At 36.2% G+C, this 22,258-nt stretch overlaps 1 protein-coding gene across 1 annotated transcript in view; it reads right to left on the reverse strand.

Annotated features, from left to right (window-relative positions):
* Positions 1–6,125: 6,125 nt before the first annotated feature.
* LOC117221862 (uncharacterized) overlaps positions 6,126–22,258 on the reverse strand; it is a 31,408-nt gene continuing 15,275 nt past the window's right edge. The window contains exons 2-4 of the mRNA XM_033473147.2: positions 19,401–19,602; positions 17,294–17,437; positions 6,126–10,157 (exon numbers count right to left, since the gene is read on the reverse strand). Of these exons, the coding sequence (XP_033329038.2) occupies positions 8,225–10,157; positions 17,294–17,437; positions 19,401–19,602 (2,279 nt within the window). The 3' untranslated portion in view covers positions 6,126–8,224. The remainder of the gene's footprint in view (positions 10,158–17,293; positions 17,438–19,400; positions 19,603–22,258) is intronic.

Genomic DNA, 22,258 nt, shown 5'->3' on the forward strand with positions numbered 1-22,258 from the left:
GTAGTAATAATAATAATAATAATAATAGTAATAATAATAGAAGTAATAATAATTGTAATAATAATTGTAATAATAATAATAATATTAATAATAATAATAATAATAATAAAAAGAAGAACACGGTTTTTGATTTAACAAAGAGTATAAATAAGACTAGATTCCGTTAGGCGTTATTAAATAAATCGCGCGCCGTTTAGCCGAATAAAAAAATAACGATAATTACTACGCTCGTTTCTCTAACCTTTCGCCATCTTTGTTTCTTTCTCTCTCCTCCTTTCTTGCTATCTTTCTCTCCCTTTCTTGTTCATTCGAACACTCTCTCTCTCTCTCTTTCTCTCTCTCTCTCTCTCGCTCTCTCTCCCCCGTTTAGAGTCTTAATCTCTCTCGCGCGTTCTCGTGTCCCGAGCCTCGCGAAATGCATTGCAAAATCGGCCGAAGAAACTTTTCCGCCGATAGAAACCTGAAGCTTATCGCCTCGTGCCGCTTAAACGCGGACTATCGCCGTTTGTCCGCTTCTAATCGGTGAGCACGGAACCACTCTTTGGTTAACACGTTCTTTCAGCACTATGTACATTCCACTCTACCATCTTTGGCACGGAGCTAAGATCGAATTTACACTATTATTAAAACAAGCCGGCGCGATTGCCCGCGAACGCCACCTGCTTCGTTTCCTTTCCTTCTCTCATTCTCACTTTCCTCTCCTCTTCCTCTCTCTCTCTCTCTCTCTCTCTCTCTCTTCCGGAGCGCATTCGCTAGCTCATTCTGTGAAGATGTCTCTCGCGTTTAAAATTGATGCAATCCTACAGATTTAGGATCCTGCTTTTTCGAGATACAGTAAATTCTCCCTAATTGACCCTCTGCTTGAAAACAAAAATGGACAATTTAAGAGGAGAAGGTACGATTATCTGAGCGGCTAGTTCTCACAATTGTTGACAATCGGTAACTATAAAAACGAGTCGCAAGGTTATGTCAAGGTTCTCCTCTTCCGAAATTGTCCATCTTTGTGCATAAGTCGAGGGTCAATTAGGGGGAATTTACTGTAAAAGGCATTACGGTTTGGAGAATGAAATGAATATTAGGTGGAAGATTGTCGGCGTTTGTTTGTAACGAAGGCGTGGATGTGAGATAGGTAAGAGTGCGCGCGGAATATGTAGAGAGTGAGGTTATGTGTGCATTCCATAGCGAGGGAGCACGTGCGAGATTAGTACCGGAAAGTTTTTCTTTAGTTACTTCTATTTTCCCGTATATTATAATCGAATATATATTTTCGTTTATAATCGATAAGAGTTTCTTTAAACAATTACCACGTTTGCAACTTTGCAACTTTGTAACCACAGCCAGTGTAAAAAGTATTCGTATATTGTATTACCGATTTTCGATTTCCGATTCGATTTCTCCACTTATTTTGAAGCCTGAAGCTTCTACTTACACTGTGCATCGTTCATTTTTCTGCAACATGTTTTTCCATAATGTGACAGATGGGAAACTGAAGACATGCTCATTCTGGAAAATATTACGGATTGGCACAGCTGCAAATACGCTGGACCATTTTTTTCCAGACTGATCTTAACGCAGATTTCAAGATTGAAGCCTCCCTTCAAGCCTCCTTTCAATCTCTTCTTAAACTTGGATGTACGAGTTTTGCCAGTCACCCTGTTGAGCTTCGAATGAAAGGTGTATTGCCAACTTTACACTAACACAAGTTTCGTGAGAGCTCTGTACGACCGAACCTGTTCTTTGTTCCTGTTTCATGAAAGGACTAGAAAAAATCGTACACGAAGTTTCGAGGGGTCACTGTAAAGGGGACGCTTCGATCTTCAAATCTGTGGCCGATTTATGCGCGAACAAAATTTTTGTATGATTTTGGAAACGTTTCAATTTGCAACATCTTCGAGGGAACATCTTCGGTGCTGCGTTTGCTCTGACAAGGGAGGGTTTTTAGGTGTCCGCTGCCGATTTCTTTGGTTTTTAGATGCCTTATAGAGGACTAAAAAATAAGGGATAAGTATCGTTTTTTTATATCGGCCCAATTTCATATTTTCGAGAAGAAACCACCCCTCGAAGTTGATAAGATAGAATACAAAAAATCGCTTGAAGTTGGCTGAAGGATTCTTATCAAACTCGTTATAAACTTAATTTACAGCGTATCTGAGTGGGCGGACACTGTTCTTGCTGTCAGTTACCTCTGACACGGGGTAAACCACCCTTGATCGTTCCGATGCACATTTGAAAGAGTTAATACCTGCTAAGAGTTCGTATAATCTTTAAGAAATCATAGATTTTATTCTAACAAATTGTTGAGCGATAACAAATTAGTGGATTTTTGGATACATTATTTATTAACAGAAGCGATACCGCTAATGCAGCGATAAAAAATGATTAGTAATCCAATAAACGTGTTGAATTTGTTATTAGCAACATTCGATGCAATGTTCAGTAAATTCTCTCTAATTGACGCTCAGCTTGAAAACAAAAAAATGGACAATTTGAGAAGAGGGGATACAATTATTTGAGCCTTGCGGCTCGTTTTTATAGTCACCGATCATCAACAACTATGAAAACGAGCCGCAATTTTTTCCAAATTTTTTCCAAATTTTTTCCAAATTTTTATTTCCAAGCTGAGCGCCAATTAGGCAGAATTTACTATAATTGATGGAAACTCCCACAACAAGGGAAAAAATTCAGTTGTAAGGTTCCCCCAGAATGCGCAAGGGTATATCAAATAATACCTGGAAAGAATTTTTGACTACGCTACCGGTTATAATTGCAAAACCAAACCTACATTTTTTTCAAGCGTACACTTGCTTGCTATCTTAGTAGGCTAGAAAATCTTGTTTTGTTTGTTTACAATTGCGTTAACAGAACTTCAACTTTTCTTTGTTGTCGCGACATGGTAGATTTTAAATTTCAAGTCCGCACTGTTGTAGAGTTTCTTAGAAAATTTGAATGGAAATCTGCAGACATTGTTCAAAATTTGGAGAAAGTTTATGGGACAAATGCGCCGAAGAAACCTGCTGTTTATAAATGGATGAAACGATTCAAGGAAGATAGAGAATCGCTTGAAGACGATGATCGCAGCGGAAAGCCTGCAATTTCGGTCACCGACGAAAATGTGCTCGCGGAGCAAGAAATTGTAAAGCAAGATGGACGCGTGTTGCTCCATGAAATAGCCGCACGAGTGCACATCTCCTATGGATCAGTTCAAACAACTGTTGTAACTGGTAGCCTGAGACTGAGCAAGCTTTCTGCACGTTGGGTACCGAAAGCGTTGCACGCAGAGCACGTGACCGCGCGAGTAGACAATGCTCTTAGCTTTTTAAACCGTTTTGATGTAGATTCTGAAGATTTTCCTTCTCGATTAGTGTCCGGTGACGAAACATCGGTTTACCAATATTACCCAGAGAGCAAAATTCAATCAAAACAGTGGTCATTAAGAAGTTCACGTGGACCAATCAAATTTCGCACCGAGAAGTCGGTTAAAAAGATTTTAACGCCAGTTTTTTTCGGGCAGTGAAGGCGTAATTTCACGGAAGACGAAAGAACTATTACCGGGACATCTCATATAGATGTTTTAAGAAAACATCATGAAGCACTTAAGAAAAAACGACCTGGAAAATTGGAGAATCGTGATCTTTTTCACCATGACAATGTCTCAGCACATTCGTTGACTGTTTCAAGAGCTGTTTTGAGGAAATTTCGATGGAAATTGCTTCTACGTGCACCGTGTATAGCCCCGATTTAGCTCTGTCGGACTTTTTCTTATTTCCAAAGTTAAGAGAAAGCTTGAAAGGAGTCCGCTGGGAATCAATATCTGAAGTGAAACGCGCCGTTTTATTGTGGTTTCAATCACCAACTTTTTATAAAAACGGGTTAGGAAGATGGCGACATCGCGTGGAGAAGTATCTTAAATTAGATGGTGCCTATGTAGAAAAATAATCTATTAATGTTCAATAAATAAAGTTTTAAAAATGTTTTTCGGGAATTATTTGATACATCCTTGTATTTCTAATTGAAATCCACTCTGGTCCGAATTGCATATATTTTTTTATCCATATGTTGCGATCCTTGCCATATTAACGAAGTCTGCAGCTATAGTCTTTAAAACCTTATAATCGTCTTCTATTGCTTTTCGTGTAACAAATTTAGTTACATTCCGAGGAGCTGAGATTTTTTAAAATTATATATAGCCATGTTCTGGTAACCATACTATTATTATTATTACTCTGTTCCGCATATGACTTCAAAGTCCATCGTCGGATATCTCTGTCGTGCGAGATATAACCGGCATCAAATGCTTTCCTGAAATTTTGTATTACGTACTCAGAAATTCCTGCGAATTTTTCTCGTTTGGTTCCACCTATTTCGAACTTTTTAGCCCATCGACGTAATTGCTGTTCGGATGAAACAAGTTTGAAATTATGCTGAACTGTCTTTAAGCTTACGTCTTTTTTCCGCACTATTCCAAAATGCTCCCTGCTCATAGTCAACATCAACATCTTTATCCGGCTGTGAACAAACGCCAACATATGTTCACTCGGACCAATTGTCACCGTTATCATTTTCATCGGCAGCTTCAATTTCACACTCTTTAACCCTTTGCAGTCGAAGCTATTTGAATTCGAAATCCAAAACATGATTTCTGATCTACAGTATTTCTATTTTATATAATTTATTGCGATTTGTGCATATGAAATTGAGCCTATTGGCAAGTACAATGGAATTTTAATAGCTTTTTTTAAATATAAACGAGTTTGATGCTTTTAGAATGATTTTGAAAAATAGTATACCAATTTCTAGTGGCGCCGCAGAGTCGCCATTCGAGTGCAAAGGGTTCAATTGATCCAGAAAAATCCAAAGAAAACTCTCCCGAAATTTCTTCACTGCATTAGATTCAAATGTGCTATCAAGCTAACTTTTCCCTATAGACTACACCAACTGAATTTTTTCCCTTGTTATGTCAAGGTTATATTCCTCTTCTCTTCCATCAAGTACAGTAATTTCTCCCGGAAATGCCAAATTTCGGGTTGCTGTGAACTTCCCTGTGCCAGTCCTACGCCCATGTAATTTATTGTTACGTCGATGTTAAGGGTCGACGGAGTCGGTCAAGCGTGTAATGCGGCACGTGACACGCATTCCTGGAGGATGACACAAAATTGTCTGTTTGGGGTGTGAGTCGGGTAAGAAAAACCGCAAAGCTATAAAGCACGTAGTAGGTACTAGATAAGTGACTGTAGAATCGTGATATTGCGGCCTCCGAATTTCCTTCGAATCGTATCATGTGGCCTCCGAATTATCTTCGAATCGTATCATATGACCTCTGAATTATCTTCGAATCGTATCCTATGACCTCTGAATTGCCTTCGAATCGTGGCATATAGCCCCCGAATTGGCTTCGAATTATTATTTCGAATTTTATGTATTCGTATTAACATATACCGGCATGCCGGTCGCTGCCTTTCTTGGCCGACTGGCCCGAGTTTCTATAAAAACGAGCCGCGAAGCTCGAAGAATCGCGACTTAGTATTCTCAGATCTGCCGGTTTCACTTTTGACTTCTGAACATTTCTGAGAGAAATTACAATACATTGTATCGAATGTTGCTAATAACGAATTCAACACGTTTGTCGGATTAATAATCATTTTTTGTCGCTGCACACTTCTGTCAAGGCGTCACGTACTTGGCTGCGACTGAGAATGCGGTTTCGCAGAAGAGAAATCGAAAGATAAAACATATCAAGCTGATTACAGTAAATTCTTTCCAGTTCTCCTTCAGCTTGGAGATAGAAATGGACAACTTGAGAAGAGGGGATACAATTTTTCGAGCCCCGCGGCTCGAAAACATTTTGTACGTATGCAGTAAATTCTTCCTAATAATTGTCCCTCAGCTTGGAAACAAAAATAGACAACTTGGGAAGAGGGGATATAATTTTTCGAGCTCATTTTAATAGTTGTTGATAATCGGCAACTATAAAAACGAGCCGTAAGGCTCGAATAATCGCATCCTCTCTTCCCAAGTTATCCATTTTTGTTCCCAAGCTGAGGGACAATTATTAGGGAGAATTTACTGCATATGTGTTCCGTAAAAAGTGTTAACGTTAAAACGAGTGTTACTTCATTGGCACTTCATAATCTCACGTTTTTTTTATTTCTTAAACTTTTAATATCAATTTGCACTTTTAAATATAATTTAATATATATTTCTCAAATAATAATATTCATATTAACAAAGTACTTATTCACAACACAATTTTCAAGAAATAATCTTTACTTAAATTTGATCGGCCTCTATTAAGGCAAATGTAGTTTATCACAGTCAGGGGTGGTTTACCCCTCAGTAAGGGTGGAAGGTCATAAATCCACCAATTTGTCATCGCGTAATGATTTGTTTTCTTAAAGATTATATGAACTCCTTGCAGGTTTCAACTCTTTTAAATGTGCATTGGAACGATTAGGGGTGGTTTACCCAGTGTCAAGGATGACCGACAACGACAATAGTATTCAGTGACCTAGATATGTCACAAATTAAGTTTATAACAAGTTTGATAATAATTCTTCAACTAACTTTAAGCGATTTTTCGTATTCCATCTTATCAACTTCGTGTTGTGTGTGTGGGGGGTGGTTCTCCCCCGATATAAAAAAATATGTACCTCATATTTTTTGGTTCTCTATAACATATCCAAAAACCAAAACCATCGGAGGCGGTCACCTAAAAATCCTTTCGGGAATTGTACAAGTATGATAGGAAAAACATATCGATGAATCGCGAATACTTTCTACGCTGTCTGTATGCGAGTGCAACCAGTGCTCGTTTTATAGAAGAAAACCTCCACTTTCGTTCCCTTAACACTTTGACTAGCGCACTAGCAACAGATATTTTTTTATTATTAGCATAAATTAATAATAATAAATATGTTTGTTATTAAAGTAAATGTGAATGACGAAATTATCTGCACAGATCTGAAGATAATTTTGTACACTAATCTATTATAATTTCCTTCGATTAAGATCCGCAAAGCGTAAGAATGTTTAAAAGTGTAATTCATGGCATACAACTTAACTATGTAATTTTAATTTAACTAAATCAAATACTTGAATTTTATAAAATTTTTGTGGTTGTTGGCGTAGCAGTCAAAGTGTTAAAGAATTTGGTATTGAAGTACCGAACTTGTTCTTCTCTAGATCTAGTAAATTCGGCATTTTTATACCATTAAAATTATTCTTTAAAAAATTTGGATTTGCAGTTACAAAAAGATGTTCTTTCAGTGCCAGCAATTTTTTTTTTTTTTAGCATTTCTATTATAGGAAATTGATTCTTGTGTCACAGCAATTCTTCTTTAGTTGTATCTTTTGTTTTTAATATTTTAGTAATAAAAATATTGATTTTCGTAACATTACAATTTTTCCTTAATTGTACTTTTTCTTTGAATAATTTGTTTGTAGTATTTATAGTATTATGTACCCGAAAGATGTGCAATTTTTCCATTAATATATGATACGTTCAATGAACGAGAGATTTTTAAAAAATTGCTCAAAAGCGACAATGATTTAATTAAATTAATTTAATTAATTATTGAGCATCTCTTACATTAGAATAAAACCGCAAAGATTTTCTTCGTTTATTAAGTTCTCGTATTGTAAAAATAAAGACGTGTATTTTCAGATATTCAAACATTTGTTGAAAGAAAATTTTGAAATAGTTCCATAAAAAATTCCATAGATACTCAAAATGGCAATGTTACGAGTTAACTACCAAGCACGAACCACTGCTTACAGAATGCTAACATTTCCTTACTTATCATTTTTTTTCATTTCACATTTCCTTACTTAAATTTTGCAATAAGAAAAGACTAGAAATTTCAAATAAAATCTCCAATTGTAACTTGAATAAACTTCGCAACCGTTTGTTCTCGTATCACTTTAAGATCATAATGCGAATACTGATCTTAGAGTCTTCGTCAATTTTCAAAAACTTCACCTGACTTACCAAATCCTTCTAGCAACTCTTCCGCCAAAGCTATCAAACGCACGAAACCCCCACCAAAATCCATAGAGACCATCTTCCAAGACACTGCTACCACCTGACTCCTCCAACGCGAAAGACTACTCCCTTGCCATAAACGTGCCAACGTCCAACTCTCCCACTCCACAGCTCGTCAACACCTCCTCTCGCGCCCAGCACCCATCAACAAACGCAAACTCTTCCAAAGACGACAACACGCCAGTCTCACGTCAACGGCAATGCGCGATGGTCTTCGACAAACCCGGGCGCCACGTCAACCATATTCGGATGCGCGAGAGGCGATGCGAGCACGCTAGAATCCCCCTCCGCCTCTGCATCAGCCATCTCGCTATCCGTCACCCCCGTCAACTCCCTCACATTGCCGGGCAGATAGTCCTTCCAGCTCCTGAACAAATACCTGGTGAACTTCCTGAGCTGCCTGAACTTGCAGTAAGTGGCGCCCTCTGCAGACTCCAGCTGCTGAGTCTGTATCAGGAAGCCCTTCTCCTTGAACGTCTGCTCGAGTTTCTCCCTCTGCAGGGACTTTCTGGTCTTCCTCTTCCTGCGGCCCTCCTCCTGGGCGGTCCTCTGGCAAGGAGCAGGCTGTATCCTCTCCCCCGCAGCGTTCAGGAACGCCCCGGTCGAGGAGCCGGATTGGCCGGCGGACTGTTGCAACGCCTCCCGCGGGAAGAACTCGTAACCCCTCATACTTTTGTCGCCTGTCCCACTGTAGTACCTGAAGTTGCCTCCGGAGTCGACCGAGAGGCTCTTCTTTTCTTGGAGGCTGGGCTTAGCCCCGCCCGTGAACTTGAACTTGCAGATGCTGACCTCTGTCGCTGGGTTGTTGTTGTTCTCTGTGGGCATGGGTGGGATGAAGATCGCTGAACGTTTCCGCTTCGTGGGCTGGCCCTGGTTCTGCCCTACCACGTTCCTCTTCGGCCTCGGGGACACCGGAGGCGGGGCTTGGACGGCCTGTGGCATGGCCTGGGCGGGAGGCGTGGCTAGAGGCGTGGTCACGGGCGTGGACAGAGGTGGGCTCTTGGTCTCCATCATCGAATACAGCGATTTCGGGATGATCTTCTGCTCCTTCCCCGGCTGTTCCGTCATTCTGGGATAGCATTTGTCGTTCTGGGCCATCTTCTGGTAGTACAACAGTTGCGACTGTAGCGCCATGGGGTGGATGAACACGCCAGCGTTAGGCCAATAGACGAATCCAGGATTGGTGCCGAGCATGGGATCGATTATGTTGTTGTTGTGGTTCACAGTGCCCCCTCCGCGGCAGATGGAGTCCAGTGGGCGGTAGCCGGGCTCCGGGAAGGAGGAGCCTATGCACTCGACCTCCTCCCCGTCGCTGGAGGTCTCGCTCTTCACCTGTCCCGATTCGTACACGTTGCCGTGCTTCCTTAGCAATCTGATTTTCAGCTGGTTCAGGTCTCTGATGCACAGATTCAGCGGCTCGTCTTGCTCCTTGTCTATCAGACCGAAGCTACGACGTGACTCCTGCGTGAGCCTCTTCTCTAGCAGGCTGCTGATCCTGTTTTGTACGTCTGTCCGCTGGAAAGGGATCTGCGGCGACACTCTCTCGCGGCAGTCGAGCTTCTCTCTGGGCGACAGCCTCTTCTCTTCGTGGCCGGGCGTGCCGGGCAGAATCGTGCCGTAGTTCTTGTAAATCAGGTGACAGATGTCCGCTTTTTTCGGCTTGCGACCTCTTCGCGGCTTGCTGTTGTCCAGAGTGATCTCGCCCATGTAAGGCAGGTCCGAGTACTTCATTGGCGGCCGACTGGATGCCTGGGACTGCGGGTTATGGGCGTGGTGCGCCGCGTTCAGCGAGTGGGAGGTGGTCGACGTGATCACCGACCGCCTCGAGCCTCCTGGTTGGCTGGAGCCTGAAGTGGGGCACCGCGGGGGCGGCAGCTGAGGACAGAGCTCCTGCTGCATCGCTGCGATGCGCTGCAGCCACCCGTGCACGTCCGCGATCGGACTCGGCGTCGAGGTTGAGCTTGTCGGCGCTGGGCTGGGGACTGTCGGCTCTGCTACGTGCGTCGGCGACGTGTTTAAAGCTTCTTGAGCGAGAGACGCCTCGTAGTGGTCCAGGTACTCGGGAGGCAGTGCTTGGTGGTGGAACTTCAACTTCCAGCGGGACTTCCTGCGACCACGGCTGGAACAGAGAGACGAGACGCGTTCGTTATTTGGCGTGACTGGGGAAGACAGGATGAATTGATGGATTTTTGAGGTCGGTGTCTAGAATTTTTGTTGAAGAATGAAGGACGAAGAATCAAGTTTCGAACTTATAGTACGGTACGGTCAGTTTTGTACTTATTTATAAAAAAATGTAAAGTGTTGATTCTTCTGATTTGCGTTTTAAAAAAACAGGCGGATAGTATGAATTTCTCTCTGAGAAACCACTTATTAATTTCTAATCATTTATTAGTTAGTAAATATGATACCTCGTGTTATATCTTTTAAAGAAAAAACGCACTTTAGGTTCAGTTGTTGCCATAAAGAATTAATATTTTATAAATTACATTATATACATTATTAACGTTATAAACATTATTTATCGATCGCTGGGCAATTTGAAAACTAATATTTCATGATTTACAGATATTTCAAAAATATCTTTTCATAGATTTTATTGAAATATTTTAAACAAAAATGAAGTTTACTTTTACAAATGTCTGCTTTATGCATACAATGAAAAGTAAAACATAATTGGACTATATTTGCTAAATAATAATAATTTGGATTAATAAATACTTAAATTGCGATAGTAAACAATTCTCCTTGTTAGAATATCCTCTTAATGGTCGATTTACGTGTTTTATTTTCAGGATAACAGCATATATTGATTCTTTAATTAACAAAAAACAGAATTGTCTCGACATTTTTTTACATATGTTCTTTTTTGGAGCAGCTCTCAATTAACACGATTTAAAATCCGTTCCCTATTTAGTAATGAAAAATGTTTAGGTTAACTATACAAAATTATCTAGAAAAAAATATTGAGTCACTCATGACTAAAAATCATTAACTAAGAAGATAATTTATGTATTCGAGACGTAAAAGTATCTTAGCAATTTTTTGGTACAATTTTACCACAGTATTATATTATATATATTATATTATATTATATTATATTATATTATATTATATTATATTATATTATATTATATTATATTATATTATATTATATTATATTATATTATATTATATTATATTATATTATATTATATTATATTATATTATATTATATTATATTATATTATATTATATTAATATTACCACATTGATTAAAAATACATGTTGCATGTTGTTGTTGGAAAAATACATCAATTTACGTGCCCTGTGTAAGTTACATGGTACAACTGTTCATCTTTCATTTATAACATTTTTAGTTATCATTAGACTACGTATTTTATGCATTTATGACAAAAACAAATAAGTGCAATTGAAAACAGTGGACAAATTAAAATAATTACAAGTAACGATATATTATTTTTAGTTTATTAAAATTGTGAATGAAATAATTAAATGTATACTTGGTGCTAACTAAAAAATTATTTGGTTGCTAGTGACAAAACTGCAAAAGAACAACGAAAGAAGCTTTTTAACAGACATCGATGATATTTCCTTTCTAATTCTACAAGATATTTTCACCTAAGCAAGCTGAAACTTTTCCCTATCTTTTACTAAACGACAGGGTGTCCCAAAATTATGATATTTCCGAGAAATGACGGATTCCTGAGGTCATTCGAAGTAACTTTTTCCTTAACGAAAATGCAAATCGCGGCTCTATTTACGAGTTATTAACGAAAAACACTGACCAATGAGAGACGAGCTCAGCTGACGCGAGGCGGTCGAGTCAATCAACGGGTGACTCGGCCGCCCGAAACACTGAAAAATGCTAAAAACGCTGCGAAACCCTTATAAATCGCTCTTTTCGAATGGAACAAAATGGAATCGCTAGATCTTAAGATGTTTTATCGAATTTAGCGCAAATCATCTTGAATCGAAAACTTGAGAAAACTCGGGAAGTCCTGCAAACTGTGTAAAAAGTTTAGAAACAGCTGCTTTCGCGTGAAATCAACTAGAAACGCTAATTATGATTAAGACGTCGTTATTCTAATAACAGAATCGAGTGGCTATCAATGACCCACGAGTCGACGCAACCTGAAATAAACTAATAAAAAGGAACGAGTTGTATATTGTAGATGTTCATTAACACGCATATTTCGCCATAATTTACAAGTTTGCGCACGCCATAAATGCATAAAGAACCCGCTCGTAATTCCGTCCGAGGGTAGAACGAGCAGATGCGCCGCGGCCATAAAGACGTTCGAAGTGTGAAAGTAGATCTCAGCTGCGTCGCTATTAGCAATAATAATTGCAGGTCGCCGATAGGCGGGACCTGAGAGCCTAGCTTTCCATGCAACTGCATTCCGAACCACACCTCGGCCGCTTCTATAGTTTTACAGGCCGGCACCGCGGCCCGTTTGCATAGAACGCAGGTCCCGCGATCTTCTTCCAGCTCACGACGATGCTTCTAATGAAATTCAATAACGGTAATCGACCCGAGGCATTTCAATGACGTGCCTAAGAAATCATTTTTCCAGCAACCGGGCGCGCACGCGGCGAACCAGTTCACGGTTTATTCCTCTCCGCTCTTCGGGCCAGCGTCTCCACGGTGCTCCCCGAAGCGAGTTTCTCGATGAAAGGGTCGTTAGCGGAACAAACGTGTCGGTCGAAAGCTTCTAAAACACCGATGGAAAAAGTGAAACCGATTCCGCTGATTCGTCGTTGTTCGAGTAGCACATGTTCGCCGTCGTTCGCTTCTCAGAGATGTTTTGCTGCGCGGGTAACCCTCCTATAATACGGTAGATAGGTTCCTAGAAAATGCCGCGTTGTGCGAAACCGTGTTATATGGGACCTAGAGTCGGTACAAAAAAGGAGGGTTACGTACCGAAAACTTGTTACAATATTAATATTTAATATGATTATTTAGATATCTATTTGAATATTATAGTTATAATATTTAATATGATTATTTATATATCTATTTGAATATTATAGTTATAATATTTAATATGATTATTTATATATCTATTTGAATATTATAGTTATAATATTTAATATGATTATTTATATATCTATTTGAATATTATAGTTATAATATTTAATATGATTATTTAGATATCTATTTGAATATTATAGTTATAATATTTAATATGAAAAATATAATATTTTTATATAAATTTAATATAAGAGAGCAACTTCACTTTTGTTAAAAATGTAAATGTATGTATAACAAAATGTATACAAAACGAAAAAGAAAAGCACAAAATATTATTTTCATTTAATGTAACCTTAATTTCACACTACATTTACGGAATCCGTCAAAATGACGGATCACTAATTTTTTTATTTACGATTATTCATATCGTAAAGATACATTTATGAGCTATTCATTCAATTCATATTGGGTTGGCAACTAAGTAATTGCCGATTTGTTCAATGAAATAAAAAATTTTTTTTTACTTGGAATGAAGTTTAATCTGTAATGTATTTTCCATTTTGTTCGATGACCTTTTGCCATCTCTCTGACAACTTGAAAATTCCACGCTCGTAGAAAGACTGATCCTTTTCGGCCAAAAACTAAGTTAAGTGAGATTTTACAGCGTCGTCATCATTAAAAGTTTTACCACGAAGGGAGTTGTCCAGGGATCGAAATAAGTGGTAATCCGATGGCGCGAGATCAGGGCTATATGGTGGGTGTAACATCAATTCCCAACCAATATCCATCAATTTTTGCCGAGTGGACAAAGACGTGTGCGGCCTAGCATTGTCCTGGTGGAAAATGACACTTTTACGATTGATCAATTCTGGTCGCTTTTCCTTGACCGCTGCATTCAATTTGTCCAGTTGCTAACATTCACTCCCATTTTTATGATATCCGTAAATGTTATATTATAAAATTATTATTATTATTATAATAATAATTTTATAATATAATAATAGTTGGCAACTAAGTAATTGCCGATTTCAGTTATAGTTGTCTCTCACTCCCATTTTTATGATATCCGTAAATGTTATATTATTAATAATAATAATAATTTTATAATATAACATTTACGGATATCATAAAAATGGGAGTGAGAGACATCTATAACTGAAATCGGCAATTACTTAGTTGCCAACCCAATATGTTACTTACGACAAATGTTACAATGACAACACTTGTCCAAAATCAGAATAAATGTCATTGTTATTTTTACGAACTAATATAAAACAGCTGTTTTTTGTGCTTCGTAAATCTAGCGTTAATAAAATTGTTCCTCGTCACTGCTCAGTACCATCGAATGAGAACGTTTTCTCGGTTGAACGATATCACTTTCATTTTCTGAATCTTTTTCTTCATTCAGATTTTTTGCACCTTCTATCCTCTTTAAGAAATCTGTAATTTTGGTTTATTTGCTGATTCTTACACGGTCATTGTAAATTTCATGGTATGAAGATAGACTATTTTGTAGCTTCCTTTTGAATTTTTGGCTTCTTTCAACGGAAGGGTTGATACTTATATAACCTTAATTATAATAATTATATTTTCATGTAAAGGTACTATACTTCATTATTCCTTCTCGTTATTATTTTAAGGTAAATTAGTTTTTAAATATGTTAAACAAAAATCATGTTATGCAGTGCTATAGAAGTACAGTGTCGTACAAAGGTTTTCGCAGCTTTATTATTATGTTAAAGCGAAACCGTGTTATAGGATGCTGTATTTGTAAAATCAACTGAGAGAAATTTCAGTAAGAATGACCAGTGCGTTTCAAGAAGAATAGCAATTGTGCAAACTTGTTTATCGTGTATGAATTTAAAGTTTGAGGTTATGTAGGTTTAGCCAAATTAAATATCACATCTTTCAACGGATTGTACTGTTTCAAACCGTTAAGGTTTGATTATTATTTGTTGTATTTCATACTATGCAGCAATAGTGTACAAATTGTTGAAAATTATTATGATCCGATGGATTAAAAAAAATGCGTTAAAAAGATCAGTTAGATTTTTTCCTATTGGGATTTTTAGAAAGTAAGATTTATGTCAATATATCACAAACAACTGACGAGCTTAGAAACAATATTATAGCCGCCACTGATAAAACGATTATAGTTAGTTATAATAAGATACAGTTAGTTATAATTAATTATAGTTAGTTGTAATTACTTATTGTTAGTTATAGTTAAATAATTAGTTGTACTTAGTTATAGTAAGTTATAGTCAGTTATAGTTAGTTATAGCTACTTACACTTAGTTATAGTTAGATATAGTTAGTTAATAGTTAGTTATAGTTAGTTATAATTAGTTATAGTTAGTTATAGTCAGTTATAGTCAGTTGTAGTCAATTATAATCAGTTATAGTCAGTTATAGTTAATTATAGTTACTTATTATTAGTTATAGTTAGTGGATGAAACGAGTCGGGCTCGTGAAAAAAGAGGGGAAGGGAGTTCGTTTGAACTACACTGTGTTCTACGATTAATGTTATGCAATGGACTCTATATTAAAATAAAGAAACCCGAAATATCTCGAATAGTTTGTGTTTTATTTCAATTTAAAGATGCGACATTCAATTCGGATAACCCTATATTACATAACAAAAGTACCCGCACAGAATTTATTCAACGACGAGAATGTGGCCTCCGAATTGCCTTCGAATCGTGTTATGTTGCCTTCGAATCGTGTTATGTTGCCTTCGAATCGTGTTACGTTGCCTCCGAACTGCCTTCGAAACGTGGCATGTGGCCTCCGAATTGCCTTCGTATCGTGGCAAAAAATTAGAAATAAAGAAGTTATGTCATCGTTTTTATTCTAGCATTACTATGTATTCATATTAATGTACATCGGCATGCTGGCCACTGACTTTTTTGCCGACTGCTCCGAGTTTCTATAAAAACGAGTCGTGAGGCTCGAAGAAACGCGACTTAGTATCCTCAAATCTCCCGGTTTCAATTCCGACCGCCGAACATTTCTGGGAGAAATTACTGTATCGTTAAAAATACTGTTAAGTAGTTCGTGTTTTATTTACAAATTCCTGGTACTATTTTTACATAATGTATTTTGATTATTAAGAGTGTAGGAAACCAATGTGTTAGTTCACTCGCACAGTTTATTATAAGATGTAACTTAAAAAGATTTCGTAGGTGACGCCCAGTAATTTCTCTCCCAGTGTCTCTTAACTTGGAAACAAAAATGGGGAACTTGGGAAGAGCAGATACGATTATTCGTGCCTCGCGCCTCGTTTTTTCTAGTTCTTGTTAATTGGCAACTATAAAAATGAGCAACAATACTCGAATAATCGTATCTACTCTCCTCAAGTTGTCCACTTTCGTTCCTAAGCTCAGGGACAATGTGAGAGAAATTACTACATTTACGTCTTAATATCGTAATTAGCAGTTCGGGACATATCAATTATGCCACCTAAAAGCACTCTATTGGGTGCTATTTTCTTCAAACTTCCTATTTTCACAGTTGTGTGGAATAATTTGGATCCGTGACAATTATGGTCCCTGTACTTTATCTATCGATAGTTTTCTAATAGTCCTTCCAATGTTGCAGATCGACAGTTTAATAACAACAGTTGACACAGCACAACAAATTATTTAGCTTAACACGATACAACAACTCCTAAAATTATTATTCAAAAATAAATTATCAAGCTTCCTTCAGATACATCTAAATTATTTAAATAGTCTATTAACGTACATCCATAACTAAAGTGTTCGTTAAAAGGATTAGCTTCAACCCAAAAAAGAAGTTGGAAAATATGTGAAAGTATAACGTGTATAAAACGATTACGATAAGATAAATTAAATTACAATAAAATTATTGTAATATCTAATAAATGTAATAAATTATTGTATATATAAATTATAATAAATTATTTATTACAATAAAATTACAATAAAATAAACGATTAGTAATACAAAATAAATAAAAGATTAAAAAATAAAAAATAAAATAAAAAATTAAAAGATAAATAAAATACAAATGAAAAAATCATGTAAATAAAATTAAAAAATTATACATTTTTGTTGACACAATACATATTGTTGTTCTATGTTAAGAAGGTTTGCTACATCCATGAATATGCATCTGTGTAACATGTATCTTAGCTTTTGTCGACAAGTGTATGTAAAATGAAGTGGGAATAAGTGTCGAGTATCGAACAACGGTGATCTCACCTTGGAATGGAAATGTGCTAATCGTAAGCAGATAATTAGACACGAGAAACAACTTACCTTGGTTTTCCTTTGTTATTGATATCCGAAACCGTGTGCCCCGGGTTCTCCTCCAACTCCCGCATCTGATGGTGGCCCGCATCGTGCCCATGGCCGTGTTTGCCGTCGATAGACGTCGGAGAGGAGTCTGCATCTTCTTGCGGACTATCGAACACAGAATCAGAGATTAGAGGAAACTTGTAAGAGTCACGTTGTAAGAGAAGTCACGTTAGTTACTCTACGTATATTCTAAACTATTACATATAGATATAAACTATTGCATAAAGATTATAATTATAATTAATTATAAGAATTATATATTCTATAAAAATTATATTGTATATATATATATAAAATATAAACATAAACATATATAAATATAAACAAATTTGATAATGTAAAAATTATGTATATATATATACATAATTTTTACATTATCAAATTTGTTTATATATATATATATATATATACATAATTTTTACATTATCAAATTTGTTTATATATATATATATACATAATTTTTACATTATCAAATTTGTTTATATTTGAAAAAACTGTTGAAGGTGTAACCGTTGTTTGAGTAAGGAAATTAATTACAATTTAAATTTATATAAGTATAAAGAGGAAACAATATAGGTCAGAACAACTATTTTGGATTTACAGTTAAGATGGCTTCAAGTGCAAAGAGTTAGTAATTTCCATAACTGTCGAAATAAACAGTTTTTATTTCCTGTAGTTTTATTTCCTGTATTTAGATTCACTTTCATTTCATTTTTATATTGATGAAACTAAGACTTTAGATATATCTAGATCTATGTATGCGATCTAGATTTACTTTCATTCCTAGAAACTGATAACAGAAGAATGAAGTTTCGATTTAAATGTACAGAGTGATTCACTAAAGCTCTTAAAAAACAATATCTCCGTTATCATTAATGATATTCAAAATTTGTAGTGAAATAGGTTGTATAGTTCGAAGGGACACATTTTGCGGTGGAAATAGTTCTTCTCTTAAAGGTCATATTTTTCGAGATTTCAAGGTCATCAATGTTATTTTTAAATGGAATGACGTATTTCTAGCATTATATCATGATAGCTAAGATCAAGTATCGACTTCGATAACACTGACTACACACTGACATGATAAACATTTTACATCTTTTAATTTGAATTTGACAATGTCCCTTTATCAATACATTTCTCCGTGGTTCTATAAATTGCTTCAACTTTCTGATATATAGTAGACGAAAAGACATATTAAGAGAAAAAGAAAGATAGAAATTTGTATACGGCACCCTGTATATTGTTATCAATATTCTGGCAGAGCATTCGAAGGCGAATATAACGAGTATAATGAACATATGCTTTCGATTATTTAACTTCAAGATACTTGCGCCTGAAATATTAAGTAGTCAACTTTCAGACACAAGTATCTCGAGGTTAAATAATTGGTAGCATGCAATCATTATATACGTTGGACTCGCCTTTTCATCCTCTACAAAAATTTGTATGCTGATTCTATTTAAAATTAAATGAAAATAATTTATCAAAAAATTATTCAGTAGCTCGCCGTTTACACGGAAGTATATTAAATGATCGCAATAGTGCAGTCATTATACTCATTGGACTCGACTTTTCACGCTACACAAGAACATCGAAAGCAATTACGAAATTCTTCTATTTCCGAACACCAAATTTGAAAAGTTTCAGAATTTTTTATTAAATATCGCACCTCTGTATTTGAGATTGAGAAAGTGAAACATGCATCTATAGATTTTAAAACGAAACAGACTAAACAAATAAGTAACAGTTATACAACATGCGTGTACGACTGAAATTAAAATGTATCGTTTTAAATTTATGATTGCTATTGTATTCATGGTTCGTTATGCACAGCATTTTAATCATGAATTCACGAGGTAGAGTACCATACACTGTAACCAATTCTGTTCATATTATTATTTTAAAAAAAACTCGTTAAACGCGTTTAAGAAAATTAATATCTTGAGCAACAAAAGGAGCCACAGTGACGTTAGAAAGGCTTTAACTGAAGTGGACACGCGACTTTAGAATCTGAGATGGACCAAACAGATGGGAAGAGGGTCAATTAGCATAATCGTAGGCTCACCTCAACGCATTCGTGTCACGACTTCGTTCCTCCTCCTCCTGAGGCTCCTGCTTGACCGCCATATGGAGCAGAGGTGGCAACGGACACTTTATACGTGTCGAGTGATGCAGATGATGCTGCAACGTGCTGCTGTCTGTCGGGCTACCGTCTATACCAGATGATTGTGCACGAGACACGACTTCCTCGGTCTGCATAGTGCCCCCTGGAAAAATCATGTACGTCCGGTTAACGATTCCAACGACTGCCAACAATAATTGTATTGAATAAAGAAAATCTGAGGAACCACATTCGCTGACTACATTACAAAGTTTTAAAAAGAATTTTTAAAAATGCAGTGATTAGAAAAAAATGAGCTATTAAGTGTTGTGGTTATTAATAAGGGCGATACAAATTGCTTTAATTTCCTGATACACAGTAGCGGACAGAAGATTAAGACAAAAAGAAAGAAAGAGAAAACTTATTATACGACACCCTGTATATTTTTATCAATATTCTTACAGAGCGTGCGAAAACGAATCCAACGAGTGCAATGAACGTATACTTTCGATCATTTAACATCGAGATACTTGCGTCTGAAATATTAAGTAGTCAACATTCGGGCGCAAGTATCTCGAGGTTGAACCATCGAAAGTGTACAATCATTCTACTCGTTGGATTTGCGTTTTCACCCTCTATCAATATATTACGATCATTTTTGGTTACCGGTAACAATAATTTTTTAAATGATTACAAATGCGTATTTTCAATGATGGAGAACACGTAGAAGGATAAGAAAATTATTCAACTGGTAAGTGAAAATTACGATCGATAATTTATGGCATTAGCAATAATCCTCAATCCCTGTTTATAATATCATATAATTGCATAACTTAATACAAACGCAATCGACGCTGCTGGATGTTGGTCGTCGACCAATACAGGACGTAAACATAAGCTAACGATTTACCTTTACCGAACTCAGAATAATAACGTATAACACCTCATCGGATTTCTCTCAATGCCTGCTGTTATTTCCTGCAGAAATAAATATAGCTTGCCATTTAAGAAAATTAGATTGACTTTCAGATCTCCTGTACTACTCCACTCACAACAAAACAGTTAATACTACATGACGTAACCTGTCCTACCAAACAACTTTTATGGAAACATTTTCTTGATAACTATAAATCCTTCCGAGATATCCTGCTGTAATCACTTAAACAAGACACTCTGTATAATTGTAAAATATATGTGAAATTTTTAACATTTTTTTGACGTCGCTATATTATAATTGTTACTATATTTTGTCGCTATATTATAATTGTAACATATTTCTAATGTCTAATATTTAATATTTGACAAATTACTCGTATCAAGATCGTTAGAATAGTATAAAAAACGTCGTTAAATTATTCTCTCAATTTTGGTACTACATTTTATTTCATGGTGTGAAAGAACAACTTAGAAGGATCTATTGAAAATTTCGAACAGAAAAACTATGAATATTAAGCGCAGCAAAGTAATGTTTTAACTACTGCGAGATGCCAGTACGTATCGAAACGTTACAAACCTTAAAGTGAATGGGATAATGTTTGTGGAAGTTATGAAACATCAATAGCAAATACATACGTAATGAAACAGGCCCGCAAAGGTACTCGAACGATCGCTATTAAAGATTTAAATTCACCTTAAGCCACAGATACCTAGTATACGTACATACACAGAATGTGAAGTGGATCGGATAATCTCTACAGAAGTTGTGAAACATACGTTGCGAAGATGCCGAATACTTTTGTGACCTCGTTTCGGTGTACTACGATAAATATTTGCAGCGAACGTTTCATAACTTCTACAAATATGGCTCGATTCGCTTCAAATTTTATCTACGTCATTTCCATACTTAGATCTAATTTTTACTTGGGTAGTAATTGCGACATTACTTTCGAAACTCGACTGCGATATTATACAGGGTGTCCCAGCATCATAAAAAAAACGAATCGAAAATTAAGAATAAAATTTGTTCAGTTGAGGCTTCGTTGTCGTGAAAATCGATTTTGAATTTTCAGCATTTTCAACCATTTTTGCATTAACAAAGTAAGTTAGGTAACCAAATTACATAGCTTATTTTCACTTATAAATATATTCCCAATCCATAGACAGAAATGAGTAACACAGTACATTGTGTTAATTCTAATTATATTACCATTAATTAATTAATTCTAATTATATTACCATTATATCACCATTAATAGGTGACATATGAATTCTATCGATATCCATTTATCTAAATCATAATTACTAGTATGCGTACTCGTTAAATATTCAAAGTCGATGTTCTCGACAACGAAGCCTCAAATGAAAAAATTCTATTTCTTATCTTCAATTTTTTTTTCTCGTGTAGAATCTCCTCCTTCTTGGTTGTACCACCGATGCTGGGACACTCTGTGTGTTTTTACTGCTTAAAATTCTAATAGTTTGGTCACTTTTGTAACTCTTTTTCAGTGCATGCTTGCAACGAACGTTCTTTAACTTCTTCAAAGAATTTTTCGATTCCGACCAAATTTTACATACAGAACGGAACAATTTTTTTCTTATTAGGCCAAACGATCTGAATTTTTTGGGAATTTTTTGTTAGGTGGATTAGTTTATTGCTTTCCAAAAGTGCAATTGATTGGGATGACAAATAAATTAAAAAATGAGGTTATTTCGACCTTTTTGTCTGAGCCTATAATGAAAATTCAGTTGAACCTTCATCGAAATCGGTTAATTAATAATATTTTATTAATCGGTTAAAGTGTAAAATTAATTGTAAATTAATTGCTTCTTAATCGTAATGTCGACCGATTCCGATAAAATTTTCAGTATGCATTATAAGTAGA

The sequence above is a fragment of the Megalopta genalis genome, chromosome 5 (genome assembly GCF_051020955.1).
Source record: "Megalopta genalis isolate 19385.01 chromosome 5, iyMegGena1_principal, whole genome shotgun sequence".
Lineage (NCBI taxonomy): Eukaryota > Metazoa > Arthropoda > Insecta > Hymenoptera > Halictidae > Megalopta > Megalopta genalis.